This window comes from Manacus vitellinus, unplaced genomic scaffold, assembly GCF_001715985.3.
Source record: "Manacus vitellinus isolate BGI_N305 unplaced genomic scaffold, ASM171598v3 scaffold_2_pilon, whole genome shotgun sequence".
In the NCBI taxonomy this organism is placed as follows: Eukaryota; Metazoa; Chordata; class Aves; order Passeriformes; family Pipridae; genus Manacus; species Manacus vitellinus.
In genome coordinates this window covers 20,089,329-20,105,992 of record NW_021940208.1, presented here as the reverse complement: position 1 = coordinate 20,105,992, position 16,664 = coordinate 20,089,329, and the positions used below count along the sequence as shown (strand labels likewise).

Sequence of the window (16,664 nt, the reverse complement as noted above, 5' to 3'; positions counted from 1 at the left end):
AATCGATTATTGAGCATTCATGGGGGCTTGGGTTCTGATGTTCCAGCTGTGAGTAGAACCATCTCCATATCTGTATGGGCACAGTTCTCCCTTCAAGACCAAGACCACTTGTCAGAGCTGGAACAAGGGATCTGTCAGGAAGACCAGTGATCCCTTGGGATGACTTTGTTGGCTCTTTGCCTGTAAATTTGAAATTTGCACAGATCACATCATCACAGCTTCTACCACATATCTGGCTATCATGATGAATATAAGGATTTGATGTTGTGATATATTTTCCCTGAAAATGCCTTTACTTGAGAAAGACATTGAAACTCTGTATTATTATTGTCATTGGAGTATGTAAAGTGCTGTCTGTCCTCTTGAGTAATGAACAGGAAGAGAAACAGAGGTATGTTGCACAGGAGCAGAGATGCATGCTGCTTGGTCATGAGCGTAATCCTTCCAGTTTGGGGAAGAACCATTCTTTCCCTGGAGAATTGCTTACATTTCCACTGACTTCTTAGATGATCAAGATGAAGCTCTAGTAGGTTTCATGTAGGTGGTGTATGTATTCATGATGAGTACCACTTCAGAAGTCTGCTGGAAGCATTTCCTATGGGCATTTCTTACAGTGATGGGCTTGAGAGCCTGGATTTCCAGAGTGGAATACCTGCACTGTAATTACATCTACATGAAGTGTTTTTCCATTTTCTGATGGGGATTCTTTAATTGACAAAAATACCTCCTTAGGCAGGTATCATCCTCTTAGTGCCTGTGTTTAGTATCCTATTCATGTTCTTCAAATGCCATCACTTACATAACAGGAATCATGAGATGAAGATTGAGTTTGTATGCAGAATAATTAGATGCTCTGCTAACCTGCATACCCAGAAATATACTTGTTTTTTTCTATCTCAGGTCTATTAATTCATGATAGTAATCAGATATGCAAATATAAAAAGCATGCACATTTCTAGCAGTTAAAGCTTACAGGGAATGTGACACTTGATGACTAACTTCACCCATTTTATTTCAGAGGGAGATACAGTGTTCCAGGAAACCCGAAGATGGTTAGTCCTCGAAAACGATCAATTAAAAAGACTGTAGGAATGAACAAACTTCCACAACTAAAGCACTGACATAATGTTCCTGCCAAGAATTTCCAGTCACTTTTAAAAGTGATTAAAAGTTTCTAAATTGAAAATGAAAGTAGTAGTGCCTTATTGTAATGCCAGAACCAGATTGGCATGTCTTCTTGGCAGCCTTAATGTAAGTGTGCCTCTGTCTAATGGAATTTTTCTTCTAGTTGCCATCTTTCTGTTGGTGATCTCTGGTCCTTTCCATTCTGCTTCACATCAGTGATTCTGGGTGTGAGGATGTTAGAATACTTGGAGAATATTTAATGTCTTTATACACTATGTAGACCCTTGAGCTCTGCACATTAATCATGGAAAACAAACATGCCTCTAGCAATTTTGACCTCTCAACCAAGAAGAAGAAAAAGGCAAACTGATGTAACCTATTGTCTCAAACATAACCTTTTTAAAAGCTGGCTTGCCACAGATCCTGTGTTGACTCCCACTTTCCGTCTGCATGGTTCAGAAGCACAGCACCATTTCCAGCTACTTTAGGCAGTAGTAATGGGTAGAAATAACAGAAAAATTGAGCACTTTTTACTAAGGATTCTTCAGAGCCTATCTTATCAAGAGGTTGTTTCTTTTAAACACTATATCCACGTTATTTTTCCTGATATTGGTATGCTGCTCTTTGAAATTTGAGCTCTCAGATGAACCCTTGTATCCACAGTCTGTGTTCCATAAAAATCTCTTGTATTCTTCAGTGGCACTGATCCCTGTACTTTTAGGGTCCAAAATAGTGCCAGCCCTAAAATTCATCTCTTCAGTGAAAATAGAACTACTTTGTCTTTTCATTCTTAAGCATGCAATTATTGTTGCAGTTTTATTACCTACATTTTAGTCATTAAACTTCAGCAGAAATTTTTCAAGTGGCAACAGGAAAAAAGTTTTGGTAATGAAGCTTCAAGCCTCTGGATTACATCTTAAAAGCTCTTGGCAGAGCAAATGTGATTGCTTGACTACCCTTTATTATTTTAAGAGCATCCCTAGCTCTTTGCAGTATGAAAGCTTTTTGCCTCTTTAAGAGCAGTACTAATAGTTCTTTATTACTGGCAGCATTAAAGTGTTGCTGTAATTAAACTGATCCAGAAAGATCAAGGGTGTCATTCTGAAATGCAGAGGGAAAAGACCTGCAGCCTATTCAGTATGGAAACCCCATTTTTTTTCTCTTGCATAGTATGAAATTTATTACGAATATTTCTAATGTTACCATAATGCACCTGGTATTATTCTTTCATAAGCAGGGTGATCTGCCTGGCCAGTTTTTTTCCTCACAGCATAGCACAGCTGATTAGGTTAGCACTCTTCTGTTCCTGTTTTTTGCCTGGAAAATTTCTGAAGGTTGATTGTGCTGGCGTTTGTCTTTGTGGATAAGAAAAGGGGAAAAATCTCCATAATGGTCCTATTGGCATAAAAGACAAGGGACATCTGCAGTAGTAAAGAAGATTGAGTTCTTGGATTCATGCAGCAGACATTTACTACTGCTGAATCAAATGTTAGTTAATGCACTCAAGTCTGGACCCTATAGAACCTCAGAATAGGTGGAAACATTGCACAAATATGGCAGAACAGCATTTATTCACAGCAGGAGACTTGGATGCTTCCCTCATGCGTGGTCCACACTGAGGACTTAAAAAGAGACTTTTTTTGAAGCCTAAAAAGAGGCATTTATTGGTACAGTTTGGTACAGTAATGACCTAAGGAGAAGAGCAGACTATATCCTATTTAGTCCCTGTTTCAGCTTGCCAGGAGCAATCTCGGGATTTGAAACTTAGTAGTATGATAATTAAGCACTAAAACATTCTAATTCTAATCCAATGTCCAGCTGTAATGTTTGCTGTGCAAAGTGGTTATAGTTCTGTACTCTTACTTTGAATTACTTGGCATTTCATTTTCTTTCTGTCTTTCTGAAAATAAGGACAAACCTGATGATTAAGTTTGACAGCTCTCCTTTCTTTGCAACAGCAAATGAAGATTTTGGTTTCAGAAATGCTGTGTTGTCTCTTTGGACCTAAATAAAACTTTTAAGCCTCTTGCTGTCCCCAACCATGTAGGATTTTTTTGTTTGGTTTGGTGGTTTTGGGTGGATAACTGTTTTGAAATTCCTGGATTTATCTGTGTGGGATTTTCTTACTGCTATTGTATTGTCCTGTGAAATGTGGTTTGTTGTCATGTACACAATGAACAGTTACAAAGCTTTATACAATATCTTCTACACGAATATTTCAACACATTTAGGATTAATTAATCCTTCAAAGCATAGTATGTATTATTATTTTAGGCATAGAAGACAGAATCACAGAGTTAGGTTCATTTAAAGTAGATATAAGAGTGTAGTGATGTCGGGTTTTCCCCTGATCTCACAACAGCGTGATTTTTTGTAAAGTTGCTGACCACTGCAAGGTAAATCCTGTCTCCTCTAAAGTCTCTGTGCATCATACATGCAACTGAAGGAATCTGAAAGCAAAAATGGGAAACTGAATTGCTGACAGCTGTGGTCAGTGATTGAATGGAGCTAAATATCAGAGGAAGACAGGATCAGAGGTGAAAGTTTGAGTCTGGCCAAACTTCTGTCTGCAGCATAGAATGTAATGGGATTCCAGATATACTGGTTGTAGTGTGTAAGTGCTGTTCATAAGTGTACTGGGAAATTTGGCACTTGAGAGGATGCTTCCTTTACATGGTTACTCATGTAAGTCCACTGATTTCAGATGAGTCATGATTTTGAGGTAACTAAGGCATTGTAAGTAATTACCCATATTGTTTCTGGAAAATATAAATTTAAAAGCTCAAAATTTAAAAAAAAAGCCCTGTTTTTTCCTTTTAAAGTCTCATGATTTAAGAGGGTATTGAATAATTATTTTTGTTTTTAATGAATCAGTATTGCAGCAGTGTATTTTTCTATGATAGAATAAAATTCAAATGTTTATTGGATGGGCCTTGACTGTGTGGCTGATTATTGTGTAATTATGCAGCATAACCACAGGTTCCAGAGAACTTGGGTGATGAGCTTCTTCATATTCAGGATATTATTAATAATAAGCAAGATATTTCACTGCTTAAATACTTTGTTTAATGGGTTCTCCATATAAAAACTGACTAGGTGGCAAATAAATAAATAAATAAATAAATAAGCGAACCTCTGTGTTATTATGCTTCTGCTATTGCTGCCAGACTGGTGTCAAACATAAACTGTTCTTTGAACTAGCTCTATCTGGAAGCAGATGTAAAGTTCATGGACTAAAATCATAACTAATTGCAATAGTTTTATCTCTTTACACATAGGAGTCACACTAGTGGCAGACAGCTCTAGAATGGATAATGAGGTGGCAGTACTTAATTTAACTTGGCAGATCAGTTTAACCCTCTCTTCCAAAAATACAAACATTTTATGTAGTTCCTTATAGGTTACAGCTTGGAATGCTTCACTAATCTTGGAATACTTCACTAATCTGTGCCATAAACTACCAGCTAAGAACAATGTAGAGCCCAAATGAGTATCCCACATCTACAGGAGCAGCATGCGGGTGGGACCAGGCTTTCCCTGTGTTTCTTTGAGCAACCCGATGCAACACCCCACAGACCTCCTTTCTAGGCTGGTAATGTTCCTGTGCTCTGGTTCCCTTGTAACTTCCTCACCTCTCCCTTTGTTGCCTGGGAGAAGACAAATTCTGCTTCAGGTACCCATCTGTAAATTGGGGAAAATAGTATGTTTCTGATGCTGAGAAGTAATATGAAGATAAATACACCAGCGCTGGAAGGAAGCCAACAGGTAAAACCACAATGAACCTAAGTAAGCCTGACCTAAATCAAATGAATAATATTGGTGCTATGTTGGTGCAGAAACTTAACAGCTGTGGCTTTACCAGTAAAGATTCATGTCGGGGTATTTCCCAATGAACACAACCCAGCAGTGACACCAGTTGCTGTGCAAGTCTTGTCAAAGGGAAAAATGTCAGCCCTGTAAAGAGAAGGATCCCATGTGAGGTCCAGGACATGCCTTACTCCCCCACCGTTGTACAACAGGCATTTACCCCTGCAGCTGTCTTGTCCCTCTACACAACTAGCAAGTGTCCTGTAGGGAATCTGCCAAGGGATGATGTGGTGTAACAGAGCAATGCAGGCTAGGGACCAGAGAAATCGTGCACAGCTGAAGAGTTATTTTGGGGGAAGTATGAAGCAACAAGGGTGTACACTCTTGACTTGTCCTGTGCAGATTAGGAATAGGATACTGAGACATCTTTAAAAAAAGAGGAAAAGAAGGAAAATTAGTGTGGGAATCATCTGTCCCAACTTGCAGCCTAAAATTCCTACATCGAAGTCTGAGATATTGACTCCATGAGCAGTCAATTGGAAAAAAAACAGACACCTTCAGAGTGCAGTTCCTCTCATTCTAACAAAGATGCTTAAAATGGATCAGATGACACATCAACCGGATTTGTCTCTGCTGACTAGAAAGGAATTATAAGATGACAAATTCAGAGTAACCTGTTTGAATCCTGTTCTTGAAAATGTCTTTATTTTTCTTGCTCTGGTTAGGGACAGTGACACCCAGGATCAGTAGAGGGTCTGGGCTAAGAGGCAGTACTGAACTGCAATTTGACTCTTTGAGTCAAATATGAGTTTATCTTTTCCTCTTGCAGCAGCCCAGCACACAACAGAGGACCTGTTCTTCAAGCATCATATTTACAAAGCCCACAGATCTATTCTCATGTTGCATCAGTATTTACAAGGACAAATTACCTCTTTTTTTTCCTTCCTTTTGAAGATATTTGGCAAGCTCCATACTCTTTTGAAATCAAACCAACAAGCTGCTGCATTATGCTAAAAAGCTCTCCCTAAAGCCTATGGATCTCCAATATGAAGGTGGGAAAATAGACACCATAGATCAATTCACTACAGACCTTAGAAGATATCTGATGCAGTTGTGATAGGAATCAATAACCTGGAGAGCAATACTTTTTTGTGTGTTCCTGTCTCTTAAAAAGCTGAGCTAGGAATTTACTAATGACAAGTCAAATTGTTGGCTGGGCAAATGTCTTCTTGGAGGATTAAAATACTTTGCAATTCCTGCCAGGCCTGTAATAGCTGACAGCATAACTTCGTTAGTATAATATATTTCTGAGGCAAGAATAATTTGTCCAAATACACTTAAAGTGTTTGGATGAAATAATCTGCCTTGCTTTAGGCTGCTGTCAGAAAGCTCATCTCAGCCTTGGCTCAGAGGGGTGCAAGAGCCCTGTGTCCTTGGCTGGCTGGTGAGGAGAGGAAGTGGAAGACCAGATGTCTGTGCTTGTGTTTTCCACTCCAGACATCTGCAGCAAAGCACCAAGTCTGAAAACATACTGTGTTGTGCTTGTTACTGCCTTTGCTAATGTTTCTTCATTTGTATTAGTACCTCTCCAGTGACTGGTGGTTTTGGGTGTACCCACAGATGTACTAAGCTGGACAAGTAATGGGAATTCTTAACAATCTAAATCAACAAAAGACTTGACAGAGGTAGAAAAAATATCTCTTTCCAACCTAATCAAAACTAGAAAAAAACCACTTTATATTAGAAAACCATTCTCAATTTCTTGGCTCTGCTTTGATGCCTGAGTCATCCTGGACTGGGCCTGACCCTGGTTCCCCTCACAGGGGCCCAATCTCCAACTCCACTTGTAGGCAGATGTCATGTCCACATCTCCAGGGAGGTTCTCAATGCCTGAGGCTGGGACTGCCCTTGGTGCCCCCCCCTCCTGAACCACTCCCCCAGTTTGTGCTGCTCTTGGCTGGGACAGTAAGATGGTCCCTGCCAGCCCTGCCCTGCCTGCCTGGGGATGCCCCGCAGTTCCCAGCCCTCAGTATCAGGGGTCACTGGCTGTTGCCCATCCTGTCAAATTTGCACTCACTGATGGTGCTGACATAAATAACAATTCGCTGACTGCAGGAGTGATTTACTTTAAGCACTTTAGCACCTGCTGTTGCTCTTTATGGGATTATCATGCCCCAGATTGTTACTAGCAGCCCAAGGTTTACAGCTTTAGCATGTGTGTACAAATTACCTTACAGGGGTGGGTTCATGCACTTACTCTGTCCTCCCCACGACCCTACTTCATCTTAAGATCTCACATATTACTGGAAGCCACACATTTTAGACGTGTGATGATTGGAAAAAAAAATCAGCAGTTATACCAACATGCATGCTTTTAATGGTATATATCAGCATTTGACAGTATCTCGTAGTTCAGAATAGCAGACCATTCTCCATTGTTGGCTTATTTTTTCACCATGTGGATATCATTGGAGTTGATCTTTCCTGAAAAGGCTAAGAAGGATATAGAGGTGGAAGAGTTATGAACTTGTGCTAAAACCTCTGCAGAGGTTTGGCATTTCACACTGTGCCCCTGGGCTGGCATTCAGTGCGAGGAGCTATAGTGGTTTTCAGGGTGGATATTCCAAAAACCTTGGCAAAAATAGCTGTCTCACTCCTCTACTTAATTGCTTTAATTGCTGATTCTTCTATTCTCTGCAGTTTGCAGCACCTCCTTTCTCACCGTAGCATTTCACAGCACTGCAAACTTAGTCCTTCATCTCATTTTATTAAAGTTGGTCATGTGCAAGTCTGAACCATAGTAGAGTTCAATCATTATTTTCTAGTCTGGTAATTTCCCAACACCACCTGCTTCCCAGTGCCAGCGCCAGCTACAGTGGTGCCTGCTATGCCCTTTTTGAACTGTCTATCCTCTCTCCTCTCACTATCAAAACTTTCACTGGAAATTACTTGAATTGCATGGCTTAGTACGGCTTTGTGGACTACTTTTCTGGTCTCAGAGAACTATCATTTAGGAGAAGTACCCATGGCATTGCCAATCAGGAAAAATGGAAGATTCTTCTGTGCCCAAAGTTATAAAAGACAGAAAAAACCCCATGCTAACACTACAGAGGACAAACAGCACCCTGCTGCCTTCCCAACAATGCTGTGATGATGTACAACAAAAAACCGCACACAAACACCAAAAAAACTGCAACCCAAAACAACCCCCCTAAAATCTAAATAATAGGTTTATACAATGAAAGGCAGAACTGATACATACAAGTTTTGAGTTGTTTTGTGGAAAAGTTCAGCATGAATGTAAAACATTGTAGTATCAAACTTCTTATAAACTTCAAATTTAAATAAGTATCGATACAAAGCAGGGGTAGAGGAGGAAGGTTAGCCTATAAAGGCCTTTGAATGGTTTACTTAAGAAATACCTTTGAGGGACTATTTTAAATCTAAAACTGTGCTCAGAAGCAAGGAAGATACTTCTGCTACAGAACAAAAGAGAATTGCTGAGGACATTCATTTACTTAATTTATTTACTTGTAAAGCTTAACAAGTTTAATGGACTGGTAGAATTCTCATATAAAGAAAAAAAGAGAGAGAAGATGTTTTAAAGTAAACCTGCATGCTTTTGGCATTCTTCTGAGATGGAGTGTAAGCATAGCTGAGTTACTTGCCCCACATATCTGTGCAAAGACTGTCTAACATCATCCATTAGATTTCTGGACCCTTAAAAAGTGGTTCTGGATAATACAGAATGGGGTGTTAAGGTTTACGTTAAGGCAGATTTTAAAAGGACTTTACAGAGTAGATTCAAAGAGGGCCCAAATTATATAGGGCTTGAAAGTTAGGTTCCAGAAGGGGAATCTGCTGATGACACTCTCTGTAGGTTGCATTGGAAAGGTTAAAAATCGTAGTATTAGATTTGCAGCACTCAGATGCTGAAGAGGGAGAAGCCTAAGCCAGCCAGCCAGTAGTCCAGTCATCAGTATGATGACCTGGAATGGCAGAGAGCTCCTGTCAACTCTGCTTTGTCTTATCCAACCCAAGTGGGAAGAGCTTCCGTTTCAGTTATTGGCCACTTCATGATAAAATGTAGCTTAACCAGAAAATTCTGCACTGTACTCCATTTCAGAACCCACAAATGTCTTTGGGACAGTTCAGCGTTTAGATGTTTTCATGTTAACAGAGTTTAGAAATAAATGCGTCACTGATGTCATTGCACGTACATTGCAATATACATGTTTTCCACAGCCATCCAGAATTCTTTGGTGTTTGACAAACACAAAATGCCCTGCTGGAATGATTACATAAAACAGGTTGTTAGTTGCTTTTTTTTTTTTTAAATACTGCTTTATATTTTGAAATTTACTTGTACAAGAAGACTGACAGTAGTCATAATCAAGTGAAAGGAAAAGGTCTCTTTAATAAGGAATGCTGAAGAGACTTTGTGTAACCTTTTCACCCAATCAAATCAACAGGCAAATCAACATTTCTGATATGTACATCTCTGGGAGAGATGCTCTTACCATCTTCGCTATCTCAGTTGTTGCCCGAGAATCACTGTTTTAAATATAGCAGGTCAGTCTCCCTCTTCTACTTTTTCACAACTGATATTTAAGAGCCTGAAATTGTGATTTTGACAATTTTAACCCAGTGGTGGCATCAAAATCTTCTGTCTGTGAGCTGGTTAGTCAGGCTGGTGAATCTCAGGAAGGATAAGTTCAGGTTTCTTCAGCATGTGCAGAAATACCAGAAGATTTTCTCTCCAAGTATGACATTGTTATCAAATAAGCCTTTTCTATTTGTACATTTCTTGTCCTGTGTTTTTAAAAGAAGTCTGTGGTGAAAGCATTAAAGGTGCTAACATCTAAAGTTACTTTGAGGCATCTGGATAGTGGAAACACAAACCTGAGAAATGCAGGAAGTTTTCAAGAAAAACTACTTGAATTTCCTGGTAGAAAAGGTAGGAAATGAAAGTCACTCTAGACAACGTGTGCCATGTCTAAGTTTGCAGCTTCTCTGGGATAAAGATACTATTTCCTATGGGGAAAAAATAGAAACCAAGTGTTGATGCTTATTGTTCTAAAATATGTATTTGATTTGCAATTAAAAAAATGGAAGCAAATCTGTGGGAAGTGTTTCGTACCAAAGATTTTTAATAACTTTTATGACTCATATTTATGAGACTTGGTTTTGTCTTTGAATTTTCAGGTAGAAGGCATCATTTCAGCTGCTGAAAACAGTGTTTTCATCATGGAAGAATCCAGGTATTGTTTTCTGGTATTGACAATTGCCATCACCATTACCTGTGTAATCTTGCTCAGATGGGAGTGCATGTACAGCATATCTGCCCACTTGGAGGAGATTTGCATTCCATGAGAAAACTTGAAGCTAATGTATGACAAACCACAAAAATCTGCAATACCTGTAATTTTCTACTCAGATGACAGTTGTGTAACTGAAAGGATTTTCTTGTGTTTGTAATAGGAGGGTTTTCTTTCTTTTTGCTGTATTGTACCTTTAACTATCAGTACTATCTTCAGGCTGGTGGGTGGAAATTGTAGGCAAGCTACACAGCTCTGTGGAAAACATCCCATTCATCTGAGCTGAGCTCTTGGGAAAACATTTTTGAAAGGAAAAGTGGTTGAGCTAAGAATAGATGATTACTTTTAAATTTGCTTTCTAAGGGCCATTAAGTAATCAAATTAGCCCCTTTGACTGGGAGGAAAGCTCAGTAAACCGATGCAGTGTTGAGTCAGTATGTGTACTAGTGAACACAGGGGAGGGAGCTTTGCGTGTTTGAGTGGAAAGTTCCCAGTGATGGCCATGATCCATTCTCTTCAGCATAAAGCACTTCATCAGGTGAATATTGAATAGCCCTTACTTTGGCCTGAGGTCATCCTGCAGGTCGTGACCCAGCCTAGATGTCCAGAATACAAATGTGAGCTGACGTGTTGCGCCGGCAAGGCACTTATCTTTAAGGCTTCATTTTACTTAGATGATTCTGAATATGGAATGATGTTATAATTAGGACACTTGGCTGGGCTGTAGGAGATGATGATGATACAGTGACTCAATTTCTCACTTGCCTGTGGGATGACAACTGTTTCCTGTGGGCGTTGTAAGCACTATAATTCTGACATGTTCTAGAGGTGTTTCCAGCTCAACATGACAGGCGTTACCGGTTAAATCCTGCAAATGAGTCCATGACTTCTAACTCAGAAGAAACAAGAAAATTGAATGAATGGTAGAAATTGTGCATGCTTATATTTTTATACACCAAAAAATGCAAATAGTTGGGTTTATTGGCTGGCCACCCAGCAAGATGTAATACCCAGGTTTCTACAGTGACTAGTTTCCTGCAGGCTGCTCAGGCCGTGGACTGCTTCTGCAGCACAGCAGAGCCCTGATCCTGATTCTGTGTGACAGCCACTTACACCAGTCTAGACTGAGTAAGTGTGAAAAATCATGGCAAGTTTATCATGTTTTTCATTCTCCCTTCCTGAAGGCTAAATGTTTTCTCTGTAGGCAGAAGGACCCTCCAATGGGTAAAGCAGAGCAGTCCACATTTACAGGCAAAAGTACAACCACCAGTAGAAATCAATACTCTCTTCTGCAGAATGCTATGGGCATTATTTTGAAGTAATATTTTGAATTATTTTGAATTAATCTGTCATGTTCTGCTGGAGAAACTGATGCAGGAAAGTGTCCTTTATTCTTTCTTTCCTTACTGGCACAAGAACCAGACAAAATCTGCTATTTTGTCCTAGCTGAGAACAGTACAGAACATCTATTATAACTGAATCATTGCCAAACACCCTTGGGTTACAGAGATGAGCCTGAATGAAACTGTCGACTGTGCTGGGCATATTTTTAGTTCCCTCTTCATCCCTGGCTCCCTGCTCTGCCTTTGTCCACAGTTTTTCAAGGAAAAGAGTAGGATATTTTGTTCACATTTTGGATTTCATCCAGGTAGATGTAGCAATTAAAACCTCTTCTTATTGCCCAAACTGAGACAAACACACACAAAAAATAATACAGAGAACATTTGTATGTTAAAACTAATTGGGAGCAAATGGAAAGGGGTAATAATAATAATAATAATAATAATAATAACAATAATAACAATAATATGTAAAGTGACTTCACTCTGCAAGTGGTTCTTCATTTGAATAACTTTTAAAGTGAGAGTTTTTGTCTTATAACTTAGCTGTAGCTGATTTCAGTTTAAATTCTGCAGGCTTCTCAATCAAAGCAAGAGATCCACCCACAAGAAACAGCTTGCAGACTCAAACCTTTAGCTGGTAGAGTTGGGTGACTTATGTTGATCAGCCTGCCAGTATATACTCTCCCTACTCTCTTCTTAAAATAACAGTAGCTAGTTGAAAATTTGTTTTCATGGGGTTGAGGAGGTGAGAGGAATAATAAAATGAATTTATAAGTCTAGCTGTCCATCATGAAATATATCTCTTGATTCTTATGTGTATTAGCCAGTCACATATGATATATGGCTGCAGAGTTCACAGTAATGCCATTCAAGGGGATTTTGACATTTAAATGTCTAGTAGCACCACATTCATTGAGAGAGTGCAACCCAAAAAAAAAAAAATTGAAAGTAAGTCCCAGAAATAAAAATTAAGGTAATGATGGTATGATAGCTTGCCATTTTGCTTGCAAGTTGTTTTGAAGATCAGTAGGTAAAGTTTTTTTCCTTTGACGGTGAAATATAGTTCTAAAAAGGAATTTATAATGGTAAGCTTCTGGCATAAAAATGGTTACAGCACCTATCTGCTAGGGATCAAATAGGCAAGGCACTTTGAAAAGCAGAGGAAACAACAAAAGAATTACATGACACAGGCTCTGCTGTCTGCCTTCTGCTTCCTTCTTCAAAGAGCTGACAACTGAACTAACCTTGTCTATGGTCCATGCTTTCCTTCGTCCCTTTGCTTCTCTTTTTTTCTTTGAATTTTTTTTTTATCAGACAAAAAACTGGTAGTTCTAGGAGAATGTAGTTATTAAGAAAGAAGAACCAACTGAGTTGGTAAAGGGCCTCTTATTCAGCTTAAAACTCACTTAGTCGTGCTGGCAGAAGCCCCTGGATATGTGCACAGTACTGAAATTTGCACAACCTAAGGGAAATTAAACATTTTTTTAAGCTCTTGTTGTTACAGTACTTTTATAATTGCCATAGCCAGAGTAAAAGCCTTCAGGAAAAAATGCAAACATTTTTATAAATTTGTTCTGTTGTATAAGAAATGAAAGGTGAAACCAATCTTTCCCCCATTCCAGAACAAAAATAGACCAAGAGCACAAAGAGGAGATTAAATTCTCAGCTTTTCTTGAAGTCCTTTTGCAATTAACACAGAAGTGTGGTTTCTCAGCTGGATGCTCTCCATGTCTGTAAGTCACTATTTGTTGTCTACTTTTCCACACCATCCAACTCACCTGAGAAAATGCCTTTGATGTGTGTTGTTAAAATGAGTCTTTAAGCCGGATTGTTAAAAGGCTGACATTTAGCTAGATGGGAAGAAAAACCCGCATGACTGTAATGATAGGACACACTCTTTCTTCTCCATCCTTCCAACTTTTGGAAGGATGAAAGCAGAGGCCTGTCTTCTTTCAAGGCACTTTCAAACTTCCAGTAATGAGTTAGCAGGAAATTACTGTCAGAAACAAAACACCATGACTGCCACTGCAGAGTTCCCTACAGAACTGCCATGCACATCATCAACGTGGCTAGTTTGAAACTATCACAGGTAGTTTGAAACTAGCTGCCTGTTGTCAGGGAAAAGAGGCAGCGCACCTTAAATCACTTCCAATATGCAAGATTTCTAGAAAAAAAAAACCCAAGACAGTGAAAGGTCTCCCACTGGTAGATTATTATTTGTCACTGCAGTATAGAACACGGAAAATGAAAATTAAGGTGTTTTCAAACTCATAATTGATTTGACTGTTCTTTTTACAAAGTTTCTAAATTATGGTTTTACAATCTCATTATTTAATAATGAAAAGAGTAAAGAACAAACACTACAGATGAATATTTGTAAAAGACATAGAAGATTAGTCAATATATTTAAGTTGACATAACCAGAAAAATTTACCTGGATCATGCTAAATAGGGAAAAAAGCAGTAAAATATATGGAAGTAAATTAAAAGAGGAGCAACAAGCAATTCTTCTAGACAGTAAATGTTTATTTTTTTAAACAGTGGACTCACTTTACTTTCTGATGCACCTCCCTAATTTGAAGACTTACGCCTGTATGAATTGAAGAAAATATTAATAATAACTTGTTAATCCAGATGTTGTAATGTACAACTTCTATGAACATTAGTTTTCAAGGGATGGAACAGTTTTGTCTCTGGGCTCCTCCACTGTGGTACAAAGTCAGGGCACATGAAGTGAAATGGGACTGTGTTCCTTGGGAAGAGCTTGAGCTGCTTTCCCCCTACCAAGAAGAAGACAAGATGGTGAGCATTGTTGTTAATGCATTAAGCAACCACTGCAACACAGCTTGCTTTCAAGGGGAATATAAACTCTTTTGATTATTTTAACTAGAAAACAAGTGAAGTATTACTATGATCAGCTGTTTGATCTCCTACAGTAAATAAAGGACAGGAAATGATGCTATAGTAATTCCTCAGGTACTATCTGGTTATATAAGGTATATCCAAAATAGGGTTTCTGAGGCACTTAGAACATGATTAGGATGTGTTACAGTGTTTTACACCCTGCCTAAAAATATTTCCCTAAGCTTAACTTAAATTTACCCCCATCTTTACACTGCAAAAACACTTCAAAGCAATGAAAGGACTCATAAGAGGCATCTGACATCTGGACTTCCATCTCCAGCATCCTGTGTCATGTCACAGAGATATTCCTGACAGATGTGGGTCCTTCAGGATCTGTATCTCAATCACTCTTCTTCACTGCTGACTGTCAATACAGTAGGTCCATGAAACATGCACAAGAAGACAGGCTGAGAGAGTTGGAGTGTTCAGACTGGAGAAGAAAAGGCTCTGGGGAGACCTTATAGCACCTTCCAGTATGTTAAGGGGGGCCTCCAAGAGAATTGGAAAGGGATTTTTCACCAGGGCATAAAGTGATAGGACAAGAGATAATGTTTTTAAAATGACAGAAGGTAGATTTAGTTTAGATATTAGGAAGAAATTTTTTACTGTGAGGGTGGTGAGGCCCTGGAACAGGTTGCCCAGAGAAGCTGTGGGTGCCCCATCCCCAGAGGTCTTCAAACCAGATTGGATGGGGCTTTGATTAACCTGGTCTAGTGGAAGGTGTCCCTGCCTGTGGCAGAGGGGTTGGAACTAGGTGATCTTTTAGGTTCCTTCCAACCCAAACCATTCTAGGATTCTATGATTCTATGATCTTGGAAAGTGTATAACCTGTACTTTGTCAGGAATAATTTTTCTTGATTTTGTAATAGCTTGGGTCATTGGTCTTCTGAATGCTGTTTCTGTGGCTATATGTCATTATAAAGGCACCAAGTATATGTAGGTCTGTCATAGATGCTGTCTGAGACTAAATCCCTTGGCACCCTGATGTGAGTTAACTGGAAGTATTCCCACAAGCAGTTCTGACGGTTTTATATTCATGTTGTGCAGTGCTTTGCTCTCCAAAAACCAGGGCCAGACTTCTGTCTCAGGATTATGTATCACCTTCTCTAATGAGCTGGAAAACACACTAGAATATATTGCTTGGAGATTTAGTAGAAATGACCACACAACAGCTACTGAGGGAGTTTTTTCACTCACCACAGCTGCCAAAGGAGCTTTGTGCCAACAGGAAAGGCAACATGAGACTGCAGCAAGTCATTAGCAATACCCTAGTCAAAGAAATAGCTTGCACTCCTACTTCAAGTCTCAAACCAGATTTGACTTAAGTGACCTTTAGATTTCCTTTCACAAACAAGCAGAAATAATCAAATTAGAGATGCTTTGAGCACTGGTCTGGGCTCTCAGTTTTCCTGAGGATCCTGCTGAAGACCTTTACTGGGCTGATTTATAGATAGTGTGTTACTGTAATTTTTTTTTTTACACAGGTGCCTGTCTTCCCTTTCCCATCAGCTCAGCCAGCCAGGCTGCAGCCGAGCTCCATGAGAATACCAAAAGAAGAGTAAAGCAGTTGCAGTTAAAAAGACCATAAGTTACTCCTTTCTATGGTGGTGGGTGAGTACAGCTTGCATTGATCCAGTTCTTCATCCTAGAATCCCACTTTTCTTAATGATTGTCTTCAGCCCTCACCCCTGCCTTTCACTGGCAGCTTTTAAAGCATGCAGAAGTACAAAGCAGAACTTTCTCATTTCCCCATATTTGCAAGTTGAGCTTTGCTAACACAGGTTTTCATGAGTGAAAGTACTCTGTGAATGCAGGAGGATAGAGTTGTCAGGAATATGATAAAATATGACTGGTCAGGATTAATTTTTAATTTTTTTTTTCTTTTAGATTGTAAGCAGGGATGCATCATACTCATTGGGGCTAGGGGGCAATCAATGCTTAGTTCAGAATATGGCAAGCCACAGGAATGGACTCATACATCTCAAGAGTTCTTAGGAGAAGGTGGGATGATTTTCTGCATCGGTTAGAGCATCTCCAATCATCAGAGGTTGTGCTTTGCTATGGTATGCATGGGATGGACTCAAGCCATACTTTCTAGTGTAGTGTATAGTTTGCTCTGGATTCTTTGACAACAGGAAATCAGTAAAAGTGAAATAACAAACAAAAG

The 16,664-nt window shown here is 39.2% G+C and overlaps 1 protein-coding gene across 2 annotated transcripts in view; it reads left to right on the top strand.

The window, feature by feature from the left end:
- LOC103767161 (coiled-coil domain-containing protein 169-like) overlaps positions 1-10,217 on the top strand; it is a 31,794-nt gene extending 21,577 nt beyond the window's left edge. The window contains exon 7 of one of the 2 annotated variants that reach the window (XM_018071528.1): positions 10,138-10,217. In XM_018071528.1, the coding sequence (XP_017927017.1) occupies positions 10,138-10,141 (4 nt within the window). In that variant the 3' untranslated portion in view covers positions 10,142-10,217. Of the gene's footprint in view, positions 1-1,018; positions 3,157-10,137 lie in introns of those variants that run through there. The other variant, XM_018071526.2, reaches the window with a different exon arrangement.
- Positions 10,218-16,664: the final 6,447 nt, after the last annotated feature.